This window comes from Ursus arctos, unplaced genomic scaffold (assembly GCF_023065955.2).
Source record: "Ursus arctos isolate Adak ecotype North America unplaced genomic scaffold, UrsArc2.0 scaffold_18, whole genome shotgun sequence".
In the NCBI taxonomy this organism is placed as follows: domain Eukaryota; kingdom Metazoa; phylum Chordata; class Mammalia; order Carnivora; family Ursidae; genus Ursus; species Ursus arctos.
In genome coordinates this window covers 60,080,972-60,099,666 of record NW_026622852.1, presented here as the reverse complement: position 1 = coordinate 60,099,666, position 18,695 = coordinate 60,080,972, and the positions used below count along the sequence as shown (strand labels likewise).

At 65.0% G+C, this 18,695-nt stretch overlaps 2 protein-coding genes across 3 annotated transcripts; both read left to right on the top strand.

Annotated features, from left to right (window-relative positions):
- Positions 1-3,019: 3,019 nt before the first annotated feature.
- On the top strand, positions 3,020-8,786 carry ENTPD2 (ectonucleoside triphosphate diphosphohydrolase 2). 2 transcript variants are annotated; one of them, XM_026490222.4, is made up of 9 exons: positions 3,020-3,528; positions 4,871-4,988; positions 5,499-5,649; positions 5,811-5,970; positions 6,056-6,283; positions 6,757-7,011; positions 7,096-7,215; positions 7,961-8,095; positions 8,176-8,786. In XM_026490222.4, the coding sequence occupies exons 1-9, from the start codon at positions 3,412-3,414 to the stop codon at positions 8,377-8,379; spliced, it is 1,488 nt and encodes a 495-aa protein (XP_026346007.2). In that variant the 5' UTR covers positions 3,020-3,411; the 3' UTR covers positions 8,380-8,786. The 2 variants fall into 2 exon arrangements, with proteins under 2 accessions (XP_026346007.2, XP_026346008.1); XM_026490223.4 differs by lacking the exon at positions 3,020-3,528 and having other exon boundaries at positions 4,145-4,988; positions 5,499-5,599.
- A 1,551-nt stretch (positions 8,787-10,337) lies between these two features.
- NPDC1 (neural proliferation, differentiation and control 1) lies at positions 10,338-16,162 on the top strand. The gene is made up of 9 exons (XM_026490145.4): positions 10,338-10,611; positions 13,213-13,359; positions 14,468-14,602; positions 14,727-14,900; positions 14,986-15,052; positions 15,129-15,213; positions 15,292-15,371; positions 15,575-15,671; positions 15,772-16,162. The coding sequence occupies exons 1-9, from the start codon at positions 10,500-10,502 to the stop codon at positions 15,838-15,840; spliced, it is 966 nt and encodes a 321-aa protein (XP_026345930.1). The 5' UTR covers positions 10,338-10,499; the 3' UTR covers positions 15,841-16,162.
- The last annotated feature ends 2,533 nt before the right edge of the window (positions 16,163-18,695 follow it).

Sequence of the window (18,695 nt, the reverse complement as noted above, 5' to 3'; positions counted from 1 at the left end):
TCCTGAAAACAACGCAGGATCTGCTAGTGAGCTGAACACACACGCGGCCACCAGCCGGCTCCAAGGACCTCCTCCCTGGAGCCGCCGGCAAGGGGCGGGTGCAGAGCCCTGGTGTTCCTGAAAAAACAGCCCGGAGCCAGAGCGCCCTGCGTGCTCACGCATGATGCGTCGGCTTCGGAACAGTCACCACAGAGAACAATGCAGCAGCCAGAACGAACAGACCACCCCCCGAGCTGCCCACGCACGCAGTCTCGGAAATCGGGGGAAAGAAGCACGTTCCAGAACGGTATGTCCAGTGTAGAAAATCGGGTCCGGAAACCAGGAAAAGCAACGCCATACGTTGTTTAGAAATGTGCGGAGAGGTGGAAGACGCTAAAGAAAAGTAACAGTAACAAATACAAAATCCAAGACAGCGGGACCCTCTGGCCGGGGCCACCGAGGGGCGGCTGCCCAGCCGGGGCCGGTCGTCATGCCTTCCACGGTACGCGTGCACCCCACCCGGCTCCCATGAGTCTGCTGCCCCTCACAGGCTTTTCCCCTCCTGGGGAGCCTTGGACGAGCCTGCTCGCCTCAGGACAGGTGGTGGGTGGGCCTCCCCGCTGCCCACACCATGTGGTTCGCACCCCTTGCTCCCTGCACCTGCACAGAGCTCCCATGCCTCCGGCCCACAGAAGGTTCCGCCAGCTGTTTGTCGAATGACTGGATGAGCCCATGAAGAAAGGAAACAGTACGTTGTGATGTGAACATGAACGAAGGGAAGTCTCACTAAAGTGGGCTGTGGATGCCAGAAGGGGAGGCTGGAAGGGGGAGCCAGACCACACTGTGTCGACGACAGGAAGAACCATCAGTCCAGGCCCCACCAAGGAAAGACAAGCACTGTCTCTCCTACGAGAAATCGACCCCCCACAACTCACCCTGTGCAAACTCTCCATCACCCTGAACTGCTTTTCTCCAGCAGGCCTGGGTTCGGAGCGAGCCCTCCCACTTCCTCCTTCTTCTCCGTAAAACAGCATTCCTCTCCTTTCTTTGTTGGATGTGCCTGTGGTCTTGCTGGAGTTTGCAGGTGCCAAATTGCAATTCTCTGTTATTCCCAAACAAGCCTATGTTTGCTAGTAAAATCGGCCTTTACCGATTAAGGTGTTTCACCCAATGGGGAGACTGAGGCAGGCACAGCCAAGATGTCAGTGGGCCTCTGCAAATGTCCCCAGCCTGGGAGGTCTGTCTCCTGTGGGGGAGGGCGCGCTGAGGACCCCTCTCCCCGCCCTCTCTGCAACTGCATTCCTCTGCCAGGACCCAGGGTCAAGCCATGTCCAGCCATCTGGAGCTCTCCTAACCCCAGTCACCCCCAGGTTCCCAGAGGCCCCTCCCACCCAGAAACTCTCCTTTCATGCCCCCCCAGCCCACTCTGAAGGAAGGGCATCTCTGCACCAAGGAAGGACGGGGCCGCCTGGGGTTCTGCCTCAGAGAGAACACACTCCCAGGCTTCGTCCTGGCTGTTCCCTGCTCCCTGCCTGCCTTCTCCTCCGGGACAGATCTGGGCCCTCCGCCACGAGCCCTCCGGCGTCCAGGCCTCCGCTACCCTGGCCCCGTCCTCTCATGGCGGGTGGGTCTCCATCCATGCACCAACCAGATCATCAGGGAGCCCTACTTGGGCTTCGTGGGACGAGGTGCGGGGGCTGGGAGGCCAGCACCGGGTGGGCAGGCCTGCAGGCAGCCCCCACCGCCCTTGCTTGTGCCGGGCTCCCTTTGGGCCGCCTTTGTCTCTTTTCAATCTAATCTGCAGGCCTCTCCCTCCTCAGTGCTTTCCCCGCGGAAGAAAGGCCTAGAAGGGGGAGGGGTGCTGGCGGAACTGGCTGGGAGCCTGGAGCTAGCCACACCCAGAGACTCGCTGGGGCCCAGCCAGATAGGCCTGTGAGGAGGCCCAGCCGTCTCCGGGACTCCCACCCTTTCTGTTGTTGGGGTCTGGAGCTGAAAGAAAGGCTCCTTTGCTGGGCCTGTGACAGCAGACCCTCAGGCTGGGCAGCATCCCAGCCCAATTGTCCCTGCTGGCTCCAACCAGCCAGGGTGCTGCCCAGACCCTGCCCCCATCAAAGGCCACCCTCTGGCTCCCCACCTCCCTGCCTCCAGGCACCGGCGCTCCCGGGTGGTCTTGCCACGTCCCGGGGATTCTTGGTGCTGGAATTCCTATTTTGCCCAGGGCACGACATGGGGATGGCCCCTGGCCAGGGAAAGGGGTGATGCTTGGCCAGGCTGGCACACTGGGTGCGTGGGGAGTGGAAGCATAGAGGTCAGACATTTCACGGGATTAAGGCAGAGCTGAGGTCTAGGGCTGGCTGAGAACTACCCCAGCCAGCATCCAGGGGCCTGTGAGCGGACGACTAGGTCTGGGAGATGTCCCTTATCTCCTAGCCTTGTGCACAGAGGACCCTCCGCCTGCTCCCCTCCCCTCCTGCCTCCCCAGTCCAGGCTTTTGGGTACACTCCTCGCCAGGTGAAGGGGGCATCAGGGATGGGCCAGGCCCTGAGCCAGGAGGCAGGACCTGGTCCACACAATCTCGGGTTTTCCCTTCTCACCTTGGTGTGACTGTGACCATCTTGCCCCTTTGTCTACCTGTGTCCTCACCTGTCACCTTGGGACTAGGACTGGGTGAAGTAGGTCTGGCTTCATGCTGTTTGGCTGCTCAGCTTTGAGCCCCCCCCCCCCCCCCCCCCCCGCACCTTGAAGGGCAGGCCCCGCCGGGGTCATTGGCGTCTGCAAAGCCTGACTGTATGCTTGCTCCTACCTGCCATGCAGCTCCGGGCTGGGTCAGCACCACTGACACGCTGGCCCTTCACTGTTCTGAGGGTGGGGCAGGGACCCTGTCGGGAACCCATGTGGTTCCTGTCGCTAGGGGTGCCTCCTTCTTTCAGGACCAGGCCAGGGAAAAGCCGGCCACTCCAGCTGCCCGAGCCTCTGAACAAGGCTGCCTAGGAACCAGCCCTGCCCACCCTTCCATGCCCAGCCTTCTGCCTACAAGCCCACAGACTCGCCTGGAGAGGGAGAGGGCTGGGAGCTTTCTAGGTCCGGCCGCGTGGAAGCCGCGAGTGCCGCCAGGCAGATCCTGGTAGCCTGCGCTAGGGGCCGGGGGACCCGTCCGAGTGGTGAATCTTTAGGACTGGGCGGACCGGAAGGAGGAGGGTGGGCGCTGGGAGGCGCGGTGCGGTGATTCAGCTGCAACTTCTCTCACCTGCGCTGGCGGGCGGTGGACGGGCGGCCAGCCGTGGGCGGTCCTGACCCGCCAGTGGGCGTGGCCAGTCGCGGACTGTGCCCATTCGCGCCCCGCCCCGGGCTCCTACCCCCCGGCCCCGGGCCCTCGGCCTCCCGCTCCCTGCAGCCCCTCGGACAACGCCTCGTCCGCCCGCGCGCCCGCCCATGGCTGGGAAGGTGCTGTCGCTGCTGCCGCCGTCGCTGCTGGCCGCGGCGGGCCTCGCCGGGCTTCTGCTGCTGTGCGTCCCCACCCGCGACGTCCGGGAGCTGCCTACCCTCAAGGTGCGCGCCCGGGCAGCCGGCGCCGTCCGCGGAGCAGCGGGCCCCCGCCGGGAGACTCGGACCTGAGCAACGCCAGGCTGCGCCCTCGTGGCAGCCCGGGACCCCCCACCCGCGCCGCGCTGCGCTCCCGGCCCGGCGGGGTGGAGTCCTGGGAACTGCCCGCTCGCCGCCTCCGCGGTGGAGCCTGTCACGGGCGCGGCCAGGGAGCTGTCTCTCCGCTCCCCAGATGCAGCCCCCGGACGCCCCAGGCTGCGGCTGGGCCCGTGGCTCCTAGCCCCATGCGGCCCCTAGGGACGCATCTGCTCCAGGTTCAGCCACAGGCGCTGGAGCCTAGGGATCCCTCCCCACCTACCGGGAGGCCCTGACAGTGCGGGGTGCGGGGGGGAGGGGGGCGGGAGGCTGCTCTGGAGGGGCGCCTGGCAGGGCAGGCCCGGCTGGTTCTAAAGGAGTTTGGGTGGACAAAGCCAGATCTCGCACCAGTCTCCAGGAGTCCCGCCGACTCCCTTGACCCTTTTTTGGACTTGTGCAAGAGCGGTTGGTGTGGGTCTGTGGGTGCTGCAAGCCCTGGGGGCCCAGGATGGGAGGTCACAGGGGTGGGTGCTCTGTAGCCAAGAGCAAGGACTAGGTGGGGCTGGGGCTGGGTCCGGGTCCGGGTCCGGGTCCAGGGTGTCGGAATAGGATTAGTGTGCTGATGCTGCTGTTCCCAGGTTGCGGAAGAGGACTGGACTGGCCCCTCTCTGGGCTCAAGAGGACATGTTCTCCAGTGAGGTTCTCACTGTGGGAATCCGGGCCCTTGGGAGGTAGCCCTTGTGATTGCAAGGAGGCCCACGCACTCTTCTCGGCTGGGCAGGACCCAGCTCTTGCTGGTACTGGCTTCGAGGCTCAGGGAGGGGGTGTCTTCAGGCACGCTTCCAGATCCTGAGGTTGGGCTGAGGTCGGAGAGGTGGGGACAGAGAAGAGGAAGAAAGAGTGGGTGGAGGGGGTTCCTGCAGCCGGGTTTCTCCTTTTTTGGAACCTGGGGACCTCATGTTCCCAGGGCAAGGTTCCAAGGGTGATCCCAGGACTCCTCTGACCCTGACAGAGCCCCTCAGCTTGCCCTTGCTAGGAAGGTTCCTGCAGTCAGAAGAGAAGAGGCTCCAGGCCATCTCCCCTTGCCTGCCCCCATTCTCTCCCCAACCAAGCTGTGTCTCTGTGGTTGTCCCTGCCACCCGAGCCCCAGTACTTTGTTCTGAAGGTTCCAACCTTGCCACGGGGTGGGGTAGGGTACAGAGCTGGGGGAGCCAAAGGGCATGGCCTCAGACCCCACCTCCATGGCAGACCCCACCCTCACCCCCATTCCCAGTACGGCATTGTCCTGGACGCTGGCTCTTCCCACACATCCATGTTCATCTACAAGTGGCTCGCGGACAAGGAGAATGACACAGGCATTGTGGGCCAGCACAGCTCCTGTGATGTGCACGGTAAGGTCCCCTGAGCGCTAGGCACCCCTGGTCTGGACACCCACTCATTGTAGGGCCTCAGGCGCCCTCTCTGGCCTCAGCCCCCAGAGTCTTGATGCCTCCTTTGTTCGATGGCTGGGGCCTGCTCCAGGAAGGAGCTGCAGGAGCCTCTAAAAGAGAGGCTAGGGGCAGTTCATTCTAGAAAGTAAGTCCCAGGTGGTGACTGGGAGGTTGGGCCTTGCGTGGCCCAAGACTGGCACACCCAGGCAGGCCCCTGAGGAGGCAAGGCCAGACTGACAATGCCTAGTGCTTTATCCTGGCACCTGTGTGCACACCCATGGACAGGCAGCGGCCTGAGAGACTGAGTGGCCCCCAGGCAGGTGGGCCCCTTTGTCTCCGAGAGCTGGAGCTGGGAAGGCGTGTCTAAGCTGCCACCTGGTTGGGTGGCCCAAGGTCCCCAATCCTCCTGGCCCATGGCTCACGATAGGGGCTGCCTATCGCGCCTGGGCCCATTTCCCTGTCTCCCTCTAGGAGGAGGCATCTCCAGCTATGCAGACAACCCGTCCAGGGCCGGCCAGAGTCTTGCTGAGTGCTTGGATCAGGCGCTTCAGGAGGTGCCCAAAGAGAGACACGTGAGCACGCCCCTGTACCTGGGAGCCACAGCGGGCATGCGTCTGCTCAAGTGAGTGTGCCCGCCCCGACCTTCCTCATCGCCACGACAGCCTCAGCGCAGGGTGGGCCTGCACATCCCCAGCAGCGGCTCTGGGCAGACACGGGGCACCCCAGCAGCGGGATCTTGGCTACTTGGGGAGGATGCCCTTCAGAATTCTCCCTGTGTTACAGCCTGACCAGTCCAGAGGCCTCGGCCAATGTGCTCGCAGCTGTGACCCAGACGCTGACCCAGTATCCCTTTGACTTCCGTGGTGCCCACATCCTCTCGGGCCAGGACGAGGGGGTGTTTGGTTGGGTGACCACCAACTACCTGCTGGAGAACTTCATCAAGGTGGGCCTGATGGCCAGCCCAATGAGCTGGGGGCGGGGGGCGTGGGACCCACCCACTGGCTGACCTCAACCTCCACTCCCCACAGTATGGCTGGGTGGGCCGGTGGTTCCGGCCAAGGAAGGGGACGCTGGGGGCCATGGACCTGGGGGGCGCCTCCACCCAGATCACCTTCGAGACGGCCAGCCCAGCTGAGGATCCAGCCAATGAGGTCCAGCTTCGGCTCTACGGCCAGCACTACCGCGTCTACACGCACAGCTTCCTCTGCTATGGCCGTGACCAGGTCCTCCGGAGGCTGCTGGCTGGTGCACTGCAGGTGCCCCATGAGCCCCGGCCCACCTGCACCACTGTGCCCTCCTGGAAGGAGGGGGGTGAGAAGAGATGGGAGCCAAGGGTGCAGAGCACAGCCTGGACTGAGGGGACTCCTCTAGGTAGCAGGACCCAAAGCTGGGCTTTAATCGGCTAGCAGGACAGATGCAGAGGGATCTTGCATGCGCAAAAGCCAGGTGGTGGGGGTGGGTCTGGTGAGTGCCTGGCTGGGGAGAAGGGAGGGCCAGGGTCGGGTCTCCAAAGGCCTTGGAGTGCCTGGCCAGGGGGGTGGGTTTTGTCCGGCAGACAATGGGGAGCCATGGATTACTCCTGAGCACAGACTCGATGTTACCCAAGTGGGACTTATGGGAGTTTCATAAGGCAGGTCCTCTGGGGAGGCTCTCCGAAGCCCTGGGCTGGGGACGGCAGGTGGTGCTTGGCGTAGGGGTGATGCCTACCGCACCCTTGCACTCCCCCCAGACCCATGGCTTCCACCCTTGCTGGCCGAGGGGCTATTCCAACCAAGTACTGCTTGGGGATGTGTATGAGTCTCCATGCACTGCGGCCCAGCGGCCCCAGGCCTTCAACAGCAGCACCAGGGTCAACTTGTCCGGGACTAGCGACCCTGCCCTCTGCCGTAGCCTCATCATGGGACTCTTCAATTTCTCCTCCTGCCGCTTCTCTCGATGTTCCTTTAATGGCATCTTCCAGCCCCCTGTGGCTGGGAACTTCATCGTGAGTCCAGGGGATGGGGGCGTGGGCCGGCCGGTGCCCGGTGGCATGTGGGGTCTGCTCTCAGTGTGACTGTACCCCTCGCAGGCCTTCTCTGCCTTCTTCTATACCATGGACTTCCTGAGGACGGCGATGGGGCTGCCTGTGGCAACCTTGCAGCAGCTGGAGGCAGCGGTGGCCACGGTCTGCAACCAGACGTGGAGTGAGGTGAGGCCTCCTCCCCGCTCCTCCAGGGCTGCGCCAGAGGGCCCAGCCAGCCAGCATCGGGCCTCCCTGACCAAGATCTGGAGGACAGAGGGCATAGCAAAGGCCCTGTGGTAGCAGGGCACATGGAGTGAAGTGGGGTGGGGAATGGCTGTAGCGGGTAGGACTGGCAGGGCTTAGCGGTAGGGGAGCCAGGGTTCGAAGACAACTTCCAGGTTCCTGGCTTCTGCCACTAGTCAGACGCGTGCCAAGTAAAGGAAGTGGTGTTTGCACAGGTGGAGCGTGGGGTGCCTGCCAAACCTCAGGAGAAACACAGTGTCTCCAGGCTCTGGTGGTGACAGAGGCCCCATCCTGTCTTCTCTGTGTCTACTCTCAGGCAGACATGGACGGGGTGGGAAGTGGGGGGCAAAGGGCGAGACCAAAGTCCATGCTGAGGCCTGGTGCTTCTCCTGGGCCCCTGACCTCGCACTAAGGTTGCTGCCAGCGTGCTGCTCCCTGGGTGGTCGTCCCCGCTGTCCCCTCGAGGCCCACCGCCAAAGCGGGGGTAGCCTGCTGCCATCCCAAAGTCACACTTGGTCCTGGAGGGAACCGTCCGGCCGGGGGTGGCCCATTTGGCCCCTCATTGCCCGTGGGTGTGTGTGGGGGTGCACGCGTGCAGCACACCGCCGGCCACCCCTGCTCGTGGTGCAAGATGTCCAGGTGGCCACTGGCCTAGCAGTCTCCCAACAGTCTCCCCCGTGCGTCCCAGCTGCAGGCTCGGGCCCCGGGGGAGCGGGCCCGCCTGCCCGATTACTGCGCGGGGGCCATGTTCGTGCAGCAGCTGCTGAGCCGCGGCTACGGCTTCCACGAGCGCGCCTTCGGAGGGGTGACCTTCCAGAAGAAGGTGGGAGCCGGAGCTCCGGGGCGCGGAGGGGCGGGGCTCCCGGGCTGCGCGGAGGCTGAGGCCGTGCCCCTCGCCCGCAGGCCGGGGACACCGCGGTCGGCTGGGCGCTCGGCTACATGCTGAACCTGACCAACCTGATCCCCGCCGAGCCGCCGGCGCTGCGCAAGGGCACAGACCTCGGCGCCTGGCTCGTCCTGGTCCTGCTCTTCGCCGCCATGCTCCTGGCCGCGCTCCTGCTGCTGCTGCGCCGGGCGCGCTCGGCCAAGCCGTCGAGCGCCATCTAGCGGCGAGCTGGGGGCGCGCCGCCGCCGCGTCTCCCCACACCCCCACCCGGCCCTCACCCCACCCCGTGTCCCCGCCACGCTGCCCAGACCCAGACGGGGACGCTGGCGCGCACGCCCACGGGGGCCGGGCTGCGAGGCGGGGACCGAGTCCAGCCGTGCCTGCCCGCTCCAGCACCCTCCAGCCTTCAAGGCCTCCCGCTCCTCCTCCTCTCCCTGGGGGTGGGGGAGTCAGACACCCCGCAGCCTTCGGCCGGGGACTTCAGGGCAGGGTGTGCAGGGAGTGGACCTAGGACCCCGGGAGCACCCCCACCCTCCGGGGTCTGGGTCTGTGTGAGGGGGACAGTCGGAGCCCACAGGGTGAGAGTGCAGCGCCTACTTGTGAAAATTGTGTAATAAAGTCTTCTTTCTAGAGCACTGGAGAGAATGTTGGTGGGGTGGGACCTCCTTGCGGCCGCTGCCCTCCCTCCGCACAGCTGTGTTGGCCGGGAAGACCCACTGCTAGTCCCAAGGGGGGCCCGGGCTCCTCCTGCTTCCTTCTTCTCTGGGCCCAGACACAGCCATGAGGGTCCTGCTCCCCGGCTGGCGGCTGGGCCTGCAGAGAGCCCCCGAGGCCCTTGAGGGTGACGTGGCCAGCAGGGCCCCCACAGCACCTCCAGATCCGAGTCCGCAAGACTGGAGGCAGAGCCCTGGCCTAGACTTGGCCTGGGGGTCAGGGTGGGGAGCTGGAGGTGGTGGAAGGGGGAGGTAGTGGGCGAGGCAGCTGCCTAGAGCACTCAGAGCTGGAAGGGACCGGGGGACGGGGGCCTCGACAGGAAGGGGAGCTGGGGGACGTGGGGACGGGGGCCTCGACAGGAAGGGGTGCTGGGGGACGTTGGAATGAGGACAGGGGGGTGCAGGGCCCCACTGCTCAGAGAGAAGCACACTGAGAGGAGCCTGGCTGTACAGCCCGGGAGCCGTCCCGCGGGGACACAGCTCCCCCCACCTGCGGCTCCCGCAGCCCCTGCTGGAAGCACTGTTTCATCCAGCGTGGGAAGGCATGGTTTTGGCCGCGTCTCCCTGCCCCCCAGGCACTGTCACTTTCTCGACAGTGAGCGCAGACACTATTGCTGTCCAGTCAGTGGCCTGCGGGGAGAACCACGGAGCTTGTCCTGCTCACGCACCCCCACCTTCTGCGGGGTTTCGGGGTTTCCAGCCCTTCACAACCCTGGAGGCAGCCAGCTCTCTGGAGCTCTGAGGCACAAAGGGCTGAGGGGAAGCATTGGGTGTGGGGGGCTCCCCCTGTTCTCTCAGTGAGGTGAGTCAGAGGGAAGTTCCCCAGGTGGGGTGGGTGGCGTGCTCTCTGGGGCAACAGGTGCAGTGTGGGGGTGCACCCATAGCTGCTCCTTGTCGGGAGGCCTCGGGGAGCTAACGGCTGTCACCTAGGGACCGTGGACAGCTCCCAGCTGGCCCTCATCAGCCGCTCCAGGTCACTCTTGCCCCCTGGTGGCCTCACTGAGAGCAGCCGCCCCCTTCCAACCACAGCGGTCACCAGCCGGCCTCGCTCTGGGCGTGTGTTTGCTTTGATCATGTGTCTCTGAGGACCCAGGGGCGACTTTGGACCCACCTTTCCATCTGTGCGTGCCTGGTGTCCCGGCGTTCCTGGGGCTCGCGCTCCAGGCCCCAGGCAGGCCCCTGCTCCCGCGGGGTGGAGGTTGGGGGTTGGATGGGAATTGGCGAGAGAGGGGACCCGAGGGGAGGGTATCCCGGGGAAGCCCACCCCAGGCCTAGGCGGGTATGGAGAGAACAGAGAAGGTCCCCGGCTGCAGAGGCCGCAGAAGTCGAGGGACCCCGAGGCCTGGAGCAAGGAGGTGGAATCAGAGCCCGAGGAAGGGGGAGGGGGCGCAACCTGGAGGCGCCGTCCCGCCCCCTCAGGTGGAGCGCGCAGGCGCACTCCCCAAGAGCCTCCGCCGCCGCGCCTGGATCCCGGATCCTTTGCCGCAGCGTCAGCGCCGCCGCCGCCTCCTTTCCTCCTCCGCCTCCGCCCCCCCTCCTCCTCCGCCGCCTCCCCGACGCGGCGCCCGCAGCCCGCGCCGAGCCCCGGGCCGCGCGGTGCCATGCTGCCCCGGCGGCGGCGCTGAAGGATGGCGACACCCGTCCCTCCGCCCTCCCCGCGACACCTGCGGCTGTTGCGGCTGCTGCTCTCCGGCCTCGTCCTCGGCGCGGTCCTGCACGGTGCCTCCGCCGGCCGCCCGGGTGAGCGAGTGCGGCCGGCGCAGGCCGCGGGGCGCCCCGGGCCCGGGATCGCCGGGCTGCGCGGCGCCGTCACCCTCCCCGCCGCCGCCCTAGCCCGGGCCGCAGGCCCCGCCTCGCCCGGGATGGGGTAAACAGGCCTGGCCCGGAGGGCGCGGCGCCGCGGCCACCGAAGGGCTCCGCCGGATGGGGCTTCTCCTGGGTTCCTGGCGGCGAAGCTGAAGTTCACGCGCGTCTTGTCTTTGTCTCTGATCCGTGGGCTTGTTCTGTCTGTGTCTGTGTCCGAGGAGCGTTCTCTCCGGGTGGGCCCGCCGCTGGGAATCCGTTCTGGGCGCGTCTCTGGGTGTGAGCTTCTTGGGCTCCGCGGGTGCGGGCCTGGCCCTGGGTGCCTGCCGGCCCTGCTGCTGGTGTCTGTCCTGGGGTCGGGGTCGCAGTGCCGGTCCGCCTGTCCCCATGCCTCAGGTGGTGTTGGGCACGAACCTTGTTTTGCAGCCGTGGGGGAGTCTGAACAGTCCCAGGCTTAGCGGCTTGTTCCGGCTTCAGCGGGGGGCAGGAGGCGCTGCCCTCGAGGGCCCTCATAAGCGCTAGGGGCAGACCTTGAGGACTCCAGGGTTCTGGGAGACCCGCCCTGCTTCCCAGATGGGCACCGAGGCTCCAGGCCAGCAAGTCTGCAGGAACCCAGGATCCAAAACGCACCCCCACCCCAGGGCTGAACCGGGAGACTGTGCTCATACATTCCTTTACTTCTGGCAGCAACATAGGAGGGGTGCTATTCTTAGCCCGTTTTACAGATGAGAAAACTGAGGTACAAAGAAGTTAAGTGACTGGTAGGTGGCACAGCTGGAATGCCAGCCTGGGCCTTGTGGCTCTGTATGGCCCCAAGAGGCCATACCAGGGCAGGCCTCCTCCTGTACATAGCACCCCTGAACAGGAGGCGAGAGCACGGCTGACCAAGGATAATGGAGGCTGCCTGCGGAGAACCTGGCTCTGGGGCATGCAGGGTGGGGCCTCCTGAGGAAATGGAGCGTGGCCTCTGTGCCAAGCCCCTGGGGTGGGCCGGTGCCGCGAACGCTCCCAGATGCTGGGTGTGGTGCCAGCCACTCTCCAGCTGCCGCTGTTCCTGGGATCTCTCCCTGCACCCCGAGGCTGGAGTGGGGACTTTCCCATGGTTAGCCAGGCAGCAGCCCTGTCTTTCTAGGCTGGGGGCTTGGGAGTGTAGGGAGGCCTCTGGAACCCAGACCCTGGAACCAACTTAGTACCTCAGGCCTCTACCCTTGGCCTGCGCATTCTGGGTTCTCAGCACCTGGAGCAGGACTGCCTAACTCCCCAGGCACCCCAGCTGGTGGGTGGGGTTCAGACTGATGTGCTGGCCCATGCTTAACGTTTAACTAGCCCACGCCCCAGGCCAGCTCTCTGATACTGGTGCCTGATCCAGGTAGTACAGGATGGGGTCCATTGGATGGCAGTCCGCCTGCTGGCTGCAAGGGCTGCTGGAACTTCCTGCCTACAGACAGAAGGCTGGGAGTGTCAGGTTACCAAGGAAACCGAGTCAGGCCAGCCAAGGTCCGGAGAAGGACAGAGCCAGCACTCCCTGATCCCCCATGAACCTTGGGCCCCAGTGGCCCTCCTGCAGTGTGGGGTGGGGGCTAGGCCGAGAGGAATAATCCTGGTCCTCCAGAGACACCCCATCCCAGACTCCCCAGCCAGGACTGACAGTCCTGCTGGGTATCTTCCTGGGTCCTCTGACTCTGCTGCCCTGTAACGGGGGCCAGTGTCCCAGGCCTCAGGGCATTCCCTAGCTTTGAGGCAACTCACCTTCTGTATCCCAGAAGGGAAACTGAGGCATAAAGGGCCACTGCTTTCCATCCCCCAGCATCAGGATGGGACCCATTGGCCATCTATACAGGACACGACAGTTTGGGCCCAACGTCCCAGGGACTCCCCAGTCCCTGGCAGTATGAGTGACCCGGTGGGAGTGACCCTGGCCTGGCTTTTGTATTTCAAGCAAAATTGCTGACCCCATTCTAGGTCTCCCCAGCCCAGCAGCTTCTCTGCTCTGGAGACAAGCCAGAGATCAGACACGGGGGGAGTGACTGTCTTTCCTTGTTCTGTGCCATCTTCCGGCTCTCTGTAGGGCTGTGGGATGACATGATGGGACTTGCAGGGCAGCCCTGAGGTGGTGGGAGAGGTGGGTGAGACTTGGGCCCCACCTTCTAGGGCTCCCAGTCTGGATGGAGGGTCCGGGGCTTGCTCGGGGCATGTTGAGACGGGAGGCAGGACCTACAGGGCTGCACGGCCCTGGCCAGGAGAGCTGGTACCGCCCAGACAGTGAGGGACAGCTTCCGCCCAGGGCTGGCTGAGGCCTGGAACGTGGACTCTAGGGAGTGGGTGGGGCAGGGGAGTTCTGATAAGTGTCCGGACTGCTTGTCTTCCTGGCCCTGATCTCTGGCTGTTGAGAGGAAGGGCCTGCCCAGAACAATGGCCGGAGCCAGGCCAGACTGGGTCAGCTCTGTGGGGGAGGGGTGGCCAGGGCAGGACCGCCTCTGTACTGGGGCTGAGCTGAGCAGGGCGGTGATCCGACTTTGGCTTCTGCTTCCTTCCTAGATGCAGCTGCCTGTCCTGGGAGCCTGGACTGCGCCCTGAAGAGGCGGGCACGGTGCCCCCCAGGCGCGCATGTCTGTGGGCCCTGCCTTCAGCCCTTCCAGGAAGACCAACAAGGGCTCTGTGTGCCCAGGATGCACCGGCCCGTGGGTACGGGAGAGAAGGATGTGCTTCCCCCCTCCGCTGCCCTGATACGTTTGCCACTCAGCCTCCGCTCCTGGGTCCCCTGAGCTTCCTTGGGTGCCGGAGACGTGTATGTCTCCCAGTGGCCTGGGGATTTTTCCGAAGAGCAGCAGCCCAGAGCCTGGCAGCGGGCCGAGGTGTGGGGCAGTTAGCCCCTGCCACGGCAAGGGGTGTCCAGTGTGAAATGCTGGGGTGATCCCAGGAGGGAAGGAGTCAGAGTTCCCCATCCCCCCACCCCGGGCTACCTGGGCCCCCTGCCCTGTGTGGCCTCTTTCTCCATGGCTCACTCTTCCTGTGCAATCCGTGTGCCTCACCCGGCGATCTGAGCCCAGAATGTCTGGACAGCCAGCCAGATGCTGAATGACTTCAGGTGTGATGGGGCATTACAGAGGGATGCTGGGGGTGCTGAAGTCAGCTGGGGCAGGAGGACCTTCCTGGAGGAGGAGCACATTCCTGGCAGTGAGGGGGACCGGGGAATGAGATGGACAGGCCTGCTTTAGAAGGTGGCAGGCGCTCTGCTCTTTCCCTGCTCTGCAGAGTGTCTCCTGGGAGCCTCTGTCTGGACTGTGGGGCCTGTGGCAGAGACAAGGGGGGCCCAGCCACCAGCCCCATCCCGACAGCTGCTCTCAGTTCCTACTGATTAACTAGTGGGGGTGGGGGGGACAGAATGGGGCCTATCCCCTCTCCTTCCTGTCTTGGGAGAGAAGGGGTGGAGTGATGCATGGGCAACAGGTAGGGTGAGGGGCACCCCTTCCCTTTTCCTTCTGGCCTTTACGCATTCCCCTGACACCTCCACTCCATTGCCCCCCACCCCTACTTTCCTGGGAAAGCTGCTGCTCACATGGACTGTCTTCAGCTGTCACCAAGTCAGCCCAGGATGGCCAGGGGTTGCAGGCTGGTACCGGGTCCTCTGGCCACCAGCCATGCCTGTGAGGAGCCTGAAGGGAGGAGGAGGCCTTGGGTGGGGAGTCTGGCTCCTGGATGGACCTCAGATCCTCTGGAGGGTCACCAGCAGCTGCTGTTGCCAGGGCAGGGCTGGGGGCCTCTCCACCTGATGGCCCCTCGCCCTCTCCAGGGGAGAGCCTGCCCGGGCCCAGACTGGAAGATGAGATTGACTTCCTGGCCCAGGAGCTGGCCCAGCAGGAACCTCGGCACTCCATGCTCACGGCCCAGCCCCAGCCTGAAGGGGGACAGCGGCAGCTGGAGCCCGGTGAGACCCAGCCCATTCCCCCCCCCCGGGGGGGGAGGGGCTCCCCGGCTCCCCGGCTCCCCGGCTCCCCACCGCTTTTGACCCCAGGCTGGTCCTAGTGTTCTAACCTGCCTTCTCTCTGCAGCAGCCACCCTGGGGCTCTCACAGCGCCGCCAGGGCCCTGACCTGAGCCCCCCCTCCACTCGGGGAGCCCCTGCACCCACGCCCCACACCACCTTGGGCTCCCCTGTGTCGTCTGTGCCGGTGCACGTGGCCCCCTTGGAGCCCCGGGGCGGGCGCGGTGACGGACTCGCCCTCGGTAGGTCTGTAGGTCCGTAGGTCTCGGTGGGCAGGAGACAGGGTCCCGCCCGAAAGGCCGCCCTCACCGCGCCCCCTCCCCGCAGTGCTCGTCGTGGCGTGCTCGGTAGCCGGCGCGGCCGCCCTCGCCGTGGCGGCTCTCTGCTGGTGCAGGTGAGCTCGGGGCGGGCCAGGCGGACGGGGGACGGCGGGCGGCGACTCCGCGGGTCTCAGGCTCCACTCCCCGCAGGCTGCAGCGAGACATCCGCCTGACCCAGAAGGCCGACTACGCGGCCCCGCAGGCGCCGGGCTCCCCCGCGACGCCTGGGATCTCGGTGCGTGGCCCCGCCCCGGCCCCGCCCCTCCGGCCCTCGCCGCCGAGGCCTGACCCCCCCTGCCCTCTCCCCGCGCAGCCCGGCGACCAGAGGCTGGCGCACAGCGCCGAGATGTACCACTACCAGCACCAGAGGCAGCAGATGCGGTGCCTGGAGCGGTGAGAGGCGCCCCCAGTCCGCCCACGCCCACACTGGCCACTGCACCCCGGGCACCCTGCCCCGTGCTCGGCCTGCCCAGCCCCCGCTCCCCGGCTCTGGGCCGAGGTCCGCCGAGCCCCCTCTCTCCCCCCCCCCCCCCGCAGTCAGAACCACGGGCCCCCGGAGGGTGTGGGAGGACCTAGCGATCCTGCCCCCTACCCAGGCATAAAGAGCCGCCCAAGGAGCTGGAGTCGTTGTCCTCAGACGAGGAGAACGAGGACGGTGATTTCACGGTGTATGAGTGCCCAGGCCTGGCCCCGGTGAGTCCTGCGGCAGGAGCCCCGGGCCGGGCGGTGGGAGTGGGGTGGGGACTCCCCCGTGCGCCCTCATCCCCCGCCTGCCTGACACCGGCCTTCACAGACCGGAGAGATGGAGGTCCGGAACCCGCTGTTCGACCACTCCTCGCTGTCCGTGCCCCTGCCGCAGTGACCTGAAGGCTGCCGCTCCCTTCTCCCGGACTGCATGGCCCACGGGTGGGGAGGGGCAGGGCTCAGCGTTTCCCATTAAAGAGACCGTGTTCTGACAGTGGGCGTGCTTGTGGCTGGGCCCGGGCACGGGGGTGGTGGTGGGGTGGGGGCGGGAACCCCTTATTGAGGAGACTCAACCCCCTTCTGCCAGGGACCTTCTCTTTCTTCTTGCACCTGTCTTCTTGAGTCTGAACCCCGAAATGAGGGGCTAGGGAGAACCCTGAGACCAGGCATGGATGAGGAATCCTGGAAACAAAACCAATTAAAATACATTTCAGACCCATCATCTTGGTGTATTGACCTCCATCCCGCCATCTGGGGCTGTGGTGGACGGACCCTGTGGTGGAGGCCTGGGGCTTCCACCCACACTCTCAGAGATGGGGGGGGGGTGCATCTCTGTGCCCCTGCTCTGCTTGCAAAGGCTCTCTCACCCCCTGCTGGGTAAGAGAGGCTTTATTTTCCTACCAACACAGGATCACCCCCACCCTTTTCCTCCTGTAGACCTCACCCCGACTGAAACTTCTGTCTAAGTAGGGGAGGGGAGGAGTGAGGTATAGAGCCAGGCTGATCTGGAGTTGGTACCACTCCCCAAAAGGTCCCATCCATGTATGCTGAAAAGAGCAAGGGTGTGAGGGCAGTGGACACCCGACCTCCATCTCTGCCGCTGTCCACCTGGGCCAGAAGTCAGGGAAGAAGAGGATGCAGGCCCTGGGTGTGGGTTTGTGATGGGAACCACAGAGGCCCCTGCAGCACATGTGGGGCTGAGGGATCTGAAGGGCACAGTCCCCATACAAGCCGATCAGGGTGGGCCGGGTGAGGAGGGAGAGGCAGCAGGGACCCTGAACGTCAGGAGCTGGGTGGTGGCCCACCCCCCAGCCACCCAGCCAGGAGCAAAGAGGCTGCTGGAAAGGAAGAACAACCTTCAGGTGAAGGCTCAGAACACGGGGCTGCACTGTGATCAATGGTGCAGAGGCGGGGTGGGGAGAGGGGCTTCTGGGGCTCAGGGAGCAGCAGGGCCTGCTGTGAATGGAGTGCAGGGATCGGACCTGTCTGCCCCGTTGAGGGTGGGGAGGGGAAAAGGTTGGATGCAGAAGCCCCTTGGTGGTTTTTAGGGGGTGGGTGTCCAGAGAATACTGAACTTCTGGCCCCTGGATAGATGGGGGCAGCCCTGAGAGGGGAAAACAAGGTCCATTTGGGACAGATGGGTTCCTGAGGAGGAACCGGTGGGCTGGGCTGGGGGAAATGGGTTTGCCCCTGCTTGGAGCGAGTGGCTTGTCCCAAAACATTACATCTCTAAGGCCAGGGCCCATCCAGACTAGGAAGTCTCTCCCTTCCACCCCGACTCCTGAGCTGTGGCCTTGGGCTGGCCCTCAGCTGGGAGCCTCAGTTTCCTTTCTGCGCACTGGTGTGGGAGATGGCAGGAGGCATGGGAGCTGGGAACCTGTGTGAGGTGAGGGCAGGCTGGAGAGGCTTGCCCATCCACCGTCACTTATCTGTGCCATCAGGGAAGGTAGCCAGGGAGGAAATGGGGCGTGGAGGAGTCCCAGCCTCACTCAAGAGGCCCAGGCAGTCTGGCTCGCCAACTGGCACCCACATACCCAGGTCCGGGAGGTTCCCCTTGACATCTGGGGTCAGGCGGAGTGTCAAGACGCTTGTCTTTGACACTTCCCGTGGGCCTGACCTGGGCAGAGAGCAGGCACCCGGGCTTTTCTAGCTTCTCAGAGGTTCCCAACCTGTCCCCGGGACCCTCGCTGGCTGCCTAGTCTCGGGGGCCTCAGGCAGGAGGGCCCCCCTTCCAGAGCAGCTGCAGTGAGACAGGACGGGAATGTCTGGGCCAGGGAGGGGAGGGCAGGGCTTGGGCTTCTCCAGGCGGTGGGGTCTCCCTCAGCCGGCTTACCTGGCACAGGGCCCTAAGCAGCTCCCACCTGCTTCCTTGGGCTTCCATTGGCCTCAGGCTAGCTCACACAGAGCCTGGCCCTGCTTTTGTCTGAACTACTACAACCACACTTTCTCCCAGAGTGCACCGGGCTGCTCTGCAGCAGGGGCCTAGGGTCCAGGGAAGCCCTAGCTCCACAGGGACTCTGGAGACCGCAATCCTGGGCAAGGGGCCCGTTAACTTTCTCTGCACCACCTGTAGCTTCAGAGCCCCCTGCTGCCATTCCCGCTGCCATGCTGGGGCCCCCGGCTCAAGAGTAACCTTCTTGGTACAAAAGCCCGATCTCGTCTCTGCCCTCAGAGCCCACTGTGCTTCTGCCCCTTAGCCAGCCTTCCCCGGCTTGGCATCCTGTCTGAGCATAGATGACAAAGGGTGACATTCCTACAGCCCAGCACAGACCCTGAGGTGACACTCATCTCTTTGGGGACACCGCCACGCCTGCGAGACCCTGGGGGTCAGACCACGCTGGGCACAGAATGTGGGGTGCTGTGGTCCCTTAGCCAAGACCCTATGAGGTGGGAACCTTTCCATCTACAGACTCCAGGAGGTGATGCTCTCCTCCTGCAGGTCAGACACACTTTCGCGTCAGCCTGGGTAGCTGGCTGGGCTGGTCCTGGATTCCTAGTCGCCCAGTGACACCCCCACGCCAGGTGAGCCGCCCCCCCCCCCCCCCGCCGCGGGCACGCGTCATGCAGAACAATGAGCAGAGCCAAACTCAGCTCCGTGCACAGAGATCCTGCAGCTGCTCCTGGATAAGCAAGTAATGTGCCCCCCCCTCCCCCGCCTGGGCAGGAAGGGAAGGAGCAGGGAGAGCGGGCGCTGCCCTGATGGCCCACACCTGTGTCCTCTGCAGCTCCAGACAGGAGAGCTGCTCATCCCAC